Source organism: Vanacampus margaritifer, chromosome 11 (genome assembly GCF_051991255.1).
Source record: "Vanacampus margaritifer isolate UIUO_Vmar chromosome 11, RoL_Vmar_1.0, whole genome shotgun sequence".
Classification (NCBI taxonomy): Eukaryota; Metazoa; Chordata; class Actinopteri; order Syngnathiformes; family Syngnathidae; genus Vanacampus; species Vanacampus margaritifer.
The window spans coordinates 14,599,298-14,611,600 of NC_135442.1; the positions used below are offsets into that span (position 1 = coordinate 14,599,298).

Genomic DNA, 12,303 nt, shown 5'->3' on the forward strand with positions numbered 1-12,303 from the left:
CCTATTTAAAAATATGATAAAGAAACAAATTCCAACACTTCAGGGTACGCTCCAATCGCCTGGTTTAGCTAAAGATATTACCAAACTTTCTCCGACAACAACAAAAAAAGTTTCAAAAATATATAAGTTACTTTCATATACGGATAAAATGTCTTTACCCATCTTAAAATGGGAGACAGATTTGTCTATAGCTCCGGAATCTGACTTTTGGATTCAAATTTGTGAAAATGCATTTAAAATGACAAAACACACAAATTTACAACTTATCCAATATAAAATTATCCATAGAACATACATTACTCAATATATGATGAAGAAAATGGGGCTCTCCGACTCCGACATTTGTCTCCAGTGTTTACAAAACACTACAGACACTTATTTTCATGCTTTATGGTTATGTACTCCGGTTATGTATTTCTGGACTAAAGTCTTAGAAAAACTTTCCGCTATCTTGGACTATAGGATACCTTTATCTCCAAACTTGTGTTTGCTAGGTGACCTAACAACAACTGACCTACCACATAAACAATTTCAATCTACACTTGTAGCCCTTACTATCGCAAAAAAAAAAAAATCTTGTTAACTGGAAAAATAAACAAACTCTGAATATCGACCAATGGTCTAACCTCCTCATAAATCACATTTTAATGGAAAAAATATCGGCCTCAAATAAAAAACAAATATCAAAATTCATGGAAATATGGTCTACGTATATAGAATATTTTAACCTAATTCTGGTTATTTAATTCTGCCTGTTAGCGAGAGCCACCACATCGTGATAAGTCTCTGCATTTGACAGTTTGTAACTAATGGTTGTATTTTTATAGTCAGGAACCCAGTTGCTGCCAACAGGATCGAGCAGATTCACCTCCAATGGGCACTAAGGGCTAATATTGGGATTCACTGCATGCCAGGGGACTAACTCTACAGGTGCTGTCCCTCCCTGGCTGGGCGTGGCCGGGTCTGCCCCTCTGTTAGCTGCTGGGTGGCGGCTGCGTCTTGGTCGTTCCCTGGGTCTCGTGGGGGGTGCTGTGTTGCGGGGCTCTCCCTGGTGTTCGGGGCGGCGCCGCCCCGGCGCGGTCCGTCGCTCTGGGCCCGGCGACGCGGGTCGGGGCCTGTGGGCCGCGGGGGTGCCCCGTGGTTCCCTCTCCCCTCCCCCTTGCTTCCTCTCCCTCTTCGCCTCTCCCCGCCCGCCCTGCGCCTCCCTGTCCCTTCTCCCTCGTCGCCCTTCCTCCTCCTCTCCCCCTCTCTCTGCGGCCCTGCCACTGCCTCCTGCCCTTTCTGTCGTCTCCTTCCCCCTTCTCAGTTTCTCCTTTGGGCCCTTGAGGTCTCCCTGATTTGTTGGAGTTTAGATGTCTCTGGGGTTGGTGAAGGACTCTGGTTAGTGGCCCGGTGGGTGGTGTCTGGTCGGTGCTGGGCTTCGCTTTTCTTTCTTTTCTTTGGTCCCTCTTCGGGTCTCCTGGCGGCCCCACGACTCTGGCTGGATTTTGAAGTGTTCGGTTTAGGTGAACGGTATGGGAATTCTTTTTTTTTTTTTTTACACGCACGCACGCACGCACACACGCACGCATACACACACGCACAAACACACGTACAAAAAAATAAATAAAAATAAAATCAAATAAAGGGAGAACAATGATGATGACATGTCAAATGATCAATACTGAGCTCTCCCAAGAAGAAGAAAAAAATAAATAAATAGGGGCATCAGGCAATAAATTTTTAAAGCATAATTAATCGCATGACTTCACTAGTTAAATCATGATTAATCACAAAGTTGATATGTGTTCTAAATGTACAATAATCCCCCCCCCCCTAGGTTTTCATACTCTTGTTAATAAAAGTGGGGAAAATGTTAAACTAATTGATAGTTAAAATGAATTTTTGACGTATATAGCAGTCAATGGCAGTGAATGAGTTAAGATGGCCACCATGAAAAGGATTACTTATATTTCCAGTATTTCCTATTTGGAAATCTTTACACGCAGAAGTGACAAGATGCCATCAGAATTACCTGCGTTTGAAGACATCAAGGTTGGCCGTGACGAGGTCCGTCTTGACGCCTACGTCTTTGGCGTACACGTGGTTCAGCGGTGGTAGATTGCACCTGATCACAAACTGAGCCGAGTCAATCGTTTCTCCGCAGCCGCTGTCGATCAGGATGCTTCCGCTGCCGACCACGGCGCACTTGTCTTACATCTCCGTGGAGAACGGATGCTTCTGGAAATCAACGCGCATCAAGGTCAGTGTTGTTTTCATACTGTAAAGATGAGCAGCAAGGTCTTGGATGTGACATTTTTTTGTTGTATTTCACAGTTTTATAGTCATTTTCAACTGAGAGCGACAAATAGCTCGAAGCGAGCACTCTTGACTTCCTATTTGGAGAACTTTGATTTGAAAAATGTTTTATTTCTTCTTGAAGTGTGTGTTTTAATTACGCTGTTGTGATTTTTTTGTACAGAGTTTACAATTCGGTATGTTGAACTTTTTATTACAATATTGCATCTAATCTTTGAGAAAGTATTTTTTTTACATTTTATTCAAATACAATTTTATTTCACTTCTAGGAGCAATACATTTGTTTTTAATTCTTCCCCCCCATTTTTTAGTTGTCAGCGTACCTTCACAAAGGTTTTGAAGATATCTGGCGTCACGGTCAGCATCCAGTCGTCTAAGTAGTGAATCACGGTTCCCACAGGTGTGTTTTCCTGTGTGATGATGGCCATCTCGACCCCGTGAGTACAACCAGGGGACCAGCGCCCCCCAGAGGCCTGCAACAACCGATGCAGCGGATGTGCGAACCAGTCCTGCTGTGTCCTCTTCCTCGTCCGCATCAGCAGCAGCTGCTACCGTACTTCCCTCTTCCGGCACATCATCAGTCGGAGAGGTCAGCAGAGTCATCCTCAGGGTTGCAGAGACAGACGACTCCCACTGCAGGGACCACGGCACCCGCCGTGTCGGAAACGGCGCTGTCCGGTAAGTGTCCCCCTGGCGTGTGTATATTATAAAAGGTGACATTTTATAGAAGAAATACTCTTTGATTGTTCATAGTTGAGAGTGCTAACTGGCCATATGGGTGAAATTATATAGCTAAAATACCATCGATGCCAGAAAATGTACCTTTAAACGGTGTGCAAAGTTGACATTTTGATGTTGGCCCCTCTCATGACTATAAAAAATAGTTTGATGAAGCATTGAAACACAGGATAACTGTCTTAATTTGTAGAAAAATATCATATGTCTCTTTTTAATGTTTGAGTAGTCTACATGGGTGTGGGCGCGTGTAGCCTTTCTTCGCAAGCAGCAGTTCCTCTCCTTCAGCATCATGTCCTCCACTTCCTCTCCTCCCCTCCATAATATCCACCCTTTCTCCCTCCGCCCCTCCGTCAGAGTACGGCCCTCATCGGCTGCCCATAAGTTTAGTGTGTAGGCGTTTGCAGCGGTTACTTCGCCTGGCCGACCCCCCCCCAGGACAGGGGCGGCGAGCGGCCCCTTCTTCTGCCTCCTCCTCCTCTTCTTCCTCTGTACCCCCAGAAAGACTGGAAGCCACTGCTGCTCCTGAGACGCAACCCCATTCAGGTTACCCTCACCCCAACCCCCTTCGTGTCTTTTTTTTTCTTTTTTGCCTGCCCCCCGCCCCCTCCTCTCCTTGCCATCTTACCCTTGACATGCTTGTGTAAAGCCAGTTAGGCTCCACAATGACCACTAATCCCACTGTGATCGCCCCTCCATTCACAGAAATACCACCATGTGCTTATTAACATGCCACTAGCCTCTTTTACGTAGATGTCAATTTCATTCATTCACCATAACAGGACGGTCAAAGAGTGTGTGGAACTTCACACCCATGTCCCGCCATTATGGGATATACCATTTACAGTATGACTCTAATATTGAACAAAAAGGAGGCCCGTTGGCGGGACAACTTGGTCACCCCTTAAGTTGTGACCCACAAGAGGGCAGAAAAATCTATTTCCAAAAGTTTCACTTCAACTCGTCACCATGGCCACAATCTTTGCTCACTAGGCATCAAATTCTCACATTTTGTAGTGACAAGTCTCTTCTTTCAGACAAACTAACTTTTATTTGGCTAAGGTGTCATTTAGTACCTTTATTTTCACTTTAAGCGAGGAGAAGTCGGACTAACTCGCCTATCTTTTCCATGTTAAATTCGCCTCTTTTTTCCTCTTTATTTTGGATAAATCATAAGTTTTCAACCTGCTCTCATTTGGTCATTTTTCATCCGATTGAAAAAATTAGAACATGCTCGTGTTCCCCAAACCCTGGCCGTTCTAACGAGCCATTTTTTGAACCATTAAGTCGTGAGAGGCTTTTGTTCCAGGTGTGCATCTCTCATACAATATCAATGGAATATGGGTGCGTGACGTCTCCAAGTCAAATGTGTGTGCGTGAAAGTGCATTTTTCTTAAAGGGACAGTGAGATACTTTTAGTTGATGTTGATTATGGTTAACTTCCACATTTTTTGACCGATTCGTCCTTTAAATTTTAAACTGTTCAGCTCATTTACATTTTTTTATGGACAGTAAGATACTTTTAGTTGATGTTGATTATGGTTAACTTCCACATTTCTTGACCGATTCCAGTCGTTTAAATTTTAAACTGTTCAGCTCATTTACAAGAGTCAGCAGTCCCATTCAAAATTTCCGCGGGAATTTTTCTAGTTATTATTATTAGGCTACAAGGCTTTGAAATGACGTCACACAGGTCTTCAAGGCTTTGAAATGACGTCGCACAGGGTCCCGCAAAGCTTTTTCCCCCCTTGTTTCGTCTGCTTGTGACGTGGTATCATTGTGATCTGGGGACAAGAGGGCGGAGGGAGGTGCGACGCAGTTGACTCGGTGATCCCCTGCTGCTAAGTGTGCCCCTGCTGTTAGTTTCCGTCCAGTGGAAGTTCCGAACATGAGGATTCATGCAGTGACTTTCCTTGTTACCTTTGTCCTTTGGTGGACTTGTTCAGGTGAGCGTGTACTTACTTAATTAACTTTGGATGAAAAATAACCCCCACCCACCACCCCCGCCGCAATACTTTGTCCAAAAGTCTAATGAAGTTATATTCTTTTAATTCCGAGTTCAACTCTTATCGAGGTTTTCCTTTAAAAAATGTCATTGCACTCATTGTGAGCTCTTGAGACTTTTTTTTAAATGGCAAAGGACTATCAAAAAAATAACAGCAATTTAGAATTTTATGGGAATAAAAAAATCATACTGTGCACTTCAAGGCGCCCGAGTCGCCACGGAGACGCAACAAGTAGGCCTACGCCACAACGCTCGGCTTGTATGCACTTTTCCTATGTTTTTTTTTATCTTAAATGAGAGCCGTGCGTGCACAACCCCACCAAGTGTTTCTTTGTAGTAACTTTACGTGTTTAGTTGTGCATTTATAAGGCTGGGAAGCGCTGGGAGCACGCTACTTTGGCGACAGTTATTAGATCTCTAAATTCCGATTTTCAACCGAACACACCGTCACAGTTCGAGTCTTTTAATACACTGTAAACAAAAACAAACAAAAAAGGTGTTTGCTCAATTTGAAAGATAGAATGAACAATATTCAGTCGGTGTTTGTAACTTTTCTCTCCTTAGCTAGATAATGCTTGACATGTCGGCTATAGCGGAATTGAAATACCGGAACTATAAAATATACATGTCAGCTGCTACATCTTTGTTTAGATTTTATCCAACATTAATTATTAATTAATTAAATGTTTTAGTCCCTGTCACCCCCCCCCCCCCCCCCCAGTTCTAAAATCCCATCTGCGCCACTATACGTAGGCCCTGCCTGATGGATCGGGGACGTATACTGTAGGCCTATTAGAAGTGTCTGCGCCCCATGTGACCTTAATTGTCCTATAGCGCCCCCTAAGGACACCACTTGGAATGGCAGAGACGTTCATTGCTATGTTACATGACAAGCCCCTGGACTAGCTATCATTTTTACTGTATATGCAATGAATGCGGTCATGTGTGGTGGATTTTGGTGTGTTTCTCATCTTGTTGTTTTTCCAGTGCTCTCCCAATGTCCGACCAACTGGCGGCGCTACAAGGAACACTGTTACTATTTCTCAAACGACTATCAGAGTTGGCGAAGAGCTGTACACAGCTGTTACTCCAAGGGAGGCCTCCTGGCCAGCATTTGGGACAGAAATGAGCAGGTGACGCTCTCTCTCTCTCTCTCTCTCTCTCTATTTCACTCTTTCCATCTATCTCTATTTCTCTCTTTCTCTCTCTATTTCTCTTTCTATTTCTCTCTCTCTCTTTCTATTTATCTATATTTTTCTCTTTCTCTATTTCTCACTCTCCATATTTCTCTTTTTCCTTCTCTCTCTTTTTCTATTTCTCTCTCTCTATTTCTCTCTATTTCTCTTTGTCTCTCTTTCTATTTATCTCTCTATATTTTTTCTATTTCTCTGGTTCTCACTCTCTCTATTTCTCTATTTTTCCTTCTCTCTCTTTCTATTTCTATTTCTCTCTCTATTTCTTTCTCTCTATTTATCTCTCCATTTCTCCCTTTCTATTTCTCTTTTTCTCTCTCTTTCTATTTATATCTCTCTATTTCTCTATATTTTTCTCAATTTCTCTATTTCTCACTCTCTATTTTTCCTCCTCTCTCTTTCTATTTCTATTTCTCTCTCTAGTTCTCACTCTCTATTTCTCTATTTTTCCTCCTCTTTCTATTTCTCTCTCTTTTTCTCTCTATCTTTCTTTTTATTCCTCTCTCCATTTCGCTCTCTCTTTCTTGCTCTCTTATTTCTTTCTTTTTTTCTCTATCTTTCTATTTCTCTCTTTATCTCTACTTCTCAATCTCTATCTCTCTATTTCTCTCTCTCAATCTTTATCAATTGCACTCTCTCTCTCTTTCTGTCTCTCTATTTCTCTCTTTCTCTCTATTGCTCTCTATGTATATATTTCTCTCTCTATATATTTCTCTCTCTTCATTTCTCTCTATTTCTCAATCTTTTATCAATCGCTCTCTCTCTCTATTTCTCTCTTATGCTCTCTTTCTCACTCTCTGTCTCTCTATTTCTCTCACTATATATTTCTCTCTATCGCTCAATCTCTTTCACTCTCTTTATATTTCTCTCTCTCTCTTTCACTCCCTCTCGATTTCTCTATTGCTTTCTCTCTCGCTATTTCTCTCTCTCTATTTCTCTCTCTATCTCTCAGTCTTTCTTTATCAATCGCTCTCTCTATTTCTCTCTTACGCTCTCTCTATTTCTCTCTCTATTTCTCAATCTTTATCAATCGCTCTCTATTTCTTTCTCTCTCTCTGTTTCTCTATTTCTCTTTCGATTTCCCTCTCTATTTTTCTCTCTATATATTTCTCTCCATTTCTCTCTCTCAATCTTGATCAATCTCTCTGTATTGTATCTCTCATTCTCTCGCTCCCTTTTGCTCCCGCTCTTTCATTTTCATAACTTGAAAACGGACACTGTTTTGCGTTGATTCAAAAATCAGCTCATTGGCCGTGGCGGTAGTGTTCGCCCTGAGGCTGGGAGGTCGTGGGTTCAATCCCCGGCCGGGTCATACCAAAGACAATAAGAACGGAACCCAATGCCGCCCGGCTTGACACTCAGCATTAAGGTTTGGAATTGGGGGCTTAGAACACCAAATGATTCCCAAGCGCAGCCCCTGCGGCTCACCGCTCCCTGGGTCAAATGCGGAGAAGGAATTCCGCCCCACTTAGTTGGGTGTGACAATCAGTGGTACTTTAACTTTAAAAAAAGGCTAGCTCCGAGATGGTTCTGAAAAGCGGTTCCATCGTAAACGCTTGTGCCCCAAAAAGTCTTGGAAATGCGTCCACGCAGGGCCAAGCAAGGAACCGGGCTAATGGAAACGTTTCTTTACTCTCTCTACCATTCTTGCAGAACTGGGTGCGTTCACAATTTCCCAGGAACGCTATCTGGATCGGCCTGTGGCGTGCTTATCAGTATAACTCAGAGTGGAAGTGGGTTGATGGAACGCTTTACTTTCAAGTAGTGTCGTAAGTGCCATTTCTTTACTCAGTGCTTGGAGCAGGAAAAATCTCTGTGCCTGAAATCCGCTCTGGGAGGTTGGGGGCCACCAATTTATAAATCCCTTGTGTGAAAGCTTGTTGCCTGTTTCAGGCAATGGGGTCCTGGTCCGCTGCACGAAAAACCTAGTAGCGGATACTGCACTGTGATAACGCAAAGTGGTTGGTACACCAAGGACTGCGACAGGTACCTGGCCTACATCTGCAAGCGCCCTGTGGGTGAGTCCACACTTTGTTGATTTGTGGCTGCATTACCTTAGCGTGTCGCTACGACAATGCGGTTAGTAATGTGACGTCCCAGCAAAATTGGACTCGTTCTTTTTGCATGGAACTTTCTTTTCCAGGTGAGGAGATTGAGACGGGATTCCTGGTCCAATCCAATCCAAATCCATGTGTTGCCACATTGACATTGAGAAAGTGATTATAAAGTAACTTAGTTACTTTGCTAATTACTTGTTACTTTCATAGTAACATTCGGGAAAAAACACACCGGGTTTTGTCAATTAATTGGAAGTGCAGTTTTGAAAATGGCATTTAGGAACAAAATTAGTTTTTGTTAAAAATGAAATAGACAACCTTAGTTTTAAACATGCAATATTTGGCATCAAGCACACGATCACTTACTTGTTAACGCATTCACTGCCATTGACGGCTATATACGTCCAAAATTCATTTGAACTATTTCTATTAGTTTTTTTCCACTTGCTAACAAGAGTATGAAAACCTAGATCTTTTTTTTTTGTACATTCAGAACAGATATAAAATTTGTGATTATTCGTTAGTTAACTAGTGAAGTCATGTGATTAATTACAATTTAAAAAAATGTATCACCTGACGCCCCTAATTTAAAAAAAAAGGATTAAAAATAACGGGCGTTAGACGATTAAAATCTTTATTCGAAATTAATCGCATGACTTCAATAGTTGACTCAAGATTAATCACAAATTTTATATCTGTTATAAATATACAAAAAAATAAATTCTAGGTTTTCATAAAAAATGAAATGAAATGGGAAAAAAAAGTTAAATAGAAAAAGTTCACATGAATTTTTGACGTCTATAGTCGTCAATGGCAGTGAATGAGTTCATTTAGCTTTGAATGTTTATTTATAGCTTACTTTGGAAGCATGACTTCTTCATGCACAGATGATTGCTTAGTAATTGCCAGAGTTCTTTTTAAGTCAGTCATACAGCTGATGGCAACCAGACTCCGGTATTTTTTCAAATGACTTATGCCATCATGCTCAAAAAGTAAGAGTGGCGCTAGCGACCCTGAAAGAAAAGGCAGACGTCCTGTGTCTTCAGAAGACGCATGACAAACAACGTTTGCATGTCTGCTAATGTGCACTGTCCTTTCAAATGGATTTCTTTTTTCTCTGCAGACGAGACCCCATCCCTTGCCTGTCCGAAATGTCCTGATCTTACATGCCCCGCTCTTCCTAATCTTACCTGTCCCGCCCTCCCGAAATGTCCTGATCTTACATGCCCCGCTCTTCCTAATCTTACCTGTCCCGCCCTCCCCACCTCCCACCCTCCCCACTACCCACTGACGTCGACCACCGCTCCGCCGACCAATCGGGAGCCCGAGATCTGCACGAGCTCGGCCAGTGGGATGGCGTGTTCCTCTCACAATGTCACATGCTCGTGCATGCTCCCCGTGCTTGCCAACTCGGTGAGTTAATGGTTTTTGCTGTGAATGCTGAATAGCATTATAAGCTCCCCGTGTTGTAAGTAAGCTGACCTTTTTCAGGTCATCTTTGGAAATATCTGTCCATATTGTCCACAATGACATAAAAAGGATCGTTTTTATTGTCTTTTGCAAATAAATGATTAAAATTAAATTTTTTCTCAATTGTGCGTGTACAGAAAGGCGGATTCAGAGGTGCGCTCGATGACGGTCTCAGCGTGAACCGCAGCATAGTCATCAGAGGACGAGCCTATCCCAAAGCAGAGACGTAATAAGCCACGCCCTGCCCCAAGGTCAAGAAGCCCGTTACCACGACGACTTTGTGTGTTTGCGCGGCAGGCTCATCGTCAACCTGCTGGGGCGCGACCTCCACCCCGATGACGACGCGACGGCGCTGCACCTGAGGTTCAACTTTGAAAGCAGAACCGTCGTGCTCAACTCCATGGTGGACGGCTCGTGGGGTGAAAAGAGGCAGGAGAACTTTCCAGAGCAACGGCCCTTTGGACCCGGACTCGACTTCAAGGTCACACCACTTGATCTTGATCTGGTCACACTTGGAAGTGTTTTTCTTTTGAAGCTTTTTCTGTAGTGCGCATCTATGATGAGGCCTAGCATCCGTAAAATCCAAAATATCAATCCAATACGAGCATAAATTGAAGTGGGCGCAAGTAGAGATGTCCACATGTGAAAATGCACCTGTAGAAACTACATTTACTGATTGAGTACTTATTGACTTTCTGATTTGTCCTCATCCAGATTGTCATCTGGTGTGACGCCGACACTTTTCGCCTGACCTTTAACGACATCCACCAGATGGATCACAAATATCAAATTCAAGACCTGCGAAGCATCAAGTGGTTGGAGGTGTGGTCTGCGTTGCTGACTAGTATCCAGCTGATGTGACGTCGCCGTCCGAATGCAGCTTCCTGTCTGGATGACCACTTTGTGGACGCCAATCAGCAATTAGTTTAATTCTAGTACTCACTACTGCCACCTTTTGTTGTTCTCCACTGTTTAGCTACTGTTTAGCTTAGCGATGCAACGATGAAATGTAACTGTACAATGTCATGTCATGGAGGCCACACTACGGATTGTGGTATAAGAAAATGTGTTGAATATTAAGTGCCAGGGATGTGAAATATGAAGAGAGAAGTTCCAATTAGTTAATTTCCACTTGAGTGTTTTAAAGTGATAAAATAAAGTGAACAATAAAAGTGAGTAATTAAAGTGACCATTTCAGTAAGTGTCTTGGTGTGTGACCATTTCACTAAGTGTCTTGGTGTTATGTAAGTGTTCACATTTGGTGTGTGTACACGCCGTAATATTGAAAAGTTTGCCTGATTATTGCTGATATTGAAAAGTTTGCCTGATTATTGCTCACATATCAGCTAACGTCACTTTTAAAGCGGTGCCCGTGAAGACATTTAACATTTTCAATTTGATGTTTTACTGTTTTTGAATTTACTTATAGGCATATCAATGTGATATAATCATGAGTGTTTAAAAGAATACAGTGGGATGGTGATTTTGTGAACTTTATTTGATCTTCGTACCCTCAATGCTGTTGGAGAGGGAATGTGCATGATGTCAGAGTCTCTTGTCATTAGAGACTAAAAGTCTGGGGTCAGATCCTGATTGCATTTGTTCCCCCAGTCAAGAAGGGGAACTGTATGTAAATGTCTGTTTACTAATAACATTACACCTTTGTTTAACCTGGAATCAACATGTCTGTATGTAAACGTCTGCTTACTAACAACATTACACCTTTGTTCAATCTAGGAGATGACATGTCTGCCCTTTGTTCAATCAAGAGCCGGGAGGAGGAACCTTTTATCTTTGAGTATAAATGAGTCGATGTTCTGTAGACTGGTACACACTTGGGGGCCCGACATTGCATTCAGATGTGGGTGTCCTGACTGTGTCTTTAGAAGCTTCTAAATAAATCCTTGCAAGGAAAACTTCTTCATCAGATTCTGAATACAATTATTTGGACACGCAAAGATTACACTTAATATTGTAATCAAAATATTCCTTCAAAATGGTGACCCCGACGTGATCGTATTGAGACGATTTTTCAACAGCTGTGATTGCTCCTGAACACCGGATTTCTAAAGCGCAAAAATATTAACAAGGTGAGTGGACATTTTATCCACATAGAGAAATTCTGGTTGTTTAGGATCAATACAGTTGCATTTCGTCTGTGCTAAGTTGTGTTTGGGATCTGTGAACAAGTTAGGGGGGTTAAAGTCGTATACGGAGGGACGCAAAGTCCTCCATTTTGAAATTTACTACGACATTGAACTATGCATAGGAAAGTGATGCCCCGTGTTTACGGAAGTGACGTCAAGTCGGAGCGCTCTGCCGTTTGAAACGGCATAAGACATTGAGTACCACGGAGGAATAGGCTGTTTCTGTTGTTGTGGTGTTATAAGCAGCTAGTGGTGATCGCACTAAGTGTTGCTGATGTGTGTTGTGAAATAAGCAGCTCGCGTTGATCACGCGTAGTGATTGCTGACTTAAACGCCCGTATATCGCTACGGTTCGTGGAGTGATATAAAGCCTGCCGTTTTACGGTTCGAGTGCTGTG

At 42.5% G+C, this 12,303-nt stretch overlaps 1 protein-coding gene across 1 annotated transcript; it reads left to right on the top strand.

Moving 5' to 3' along the window:
- Positions 1 to 4,788: 4,788 nt before the first annotated feature.
- On the top strand, positions 4,789 to 10,947 carry LOC144060802 (uncharacterized). The gene is made up of 8 exons (XM_077580648.1): positions 4,789 to 4,979; positions 6,026 to 6,171; positions 7,885 to 8,000; positions 8,125 to 8,249; positions 9,412 to 9,701; positions 9,896 to 9,984; positions 10,056 to 10,239; positions 10,473 to 10,947. The coding sequence occupies exons 1-8, from the start codon at positions 4,922 to 4,924 to the stop codon at positions 10,617 to 10,619; spliced, it is 1,155 nt and encodes a 384-aa protein (XP_077436774.1). The 5' UTR covers positions 4,789 to 4,921; the 3' UTR covers positions 10,620 to 10,947.
- Positions 10,948 to 12,303: the final 1,356 nt, after the last annotated feature.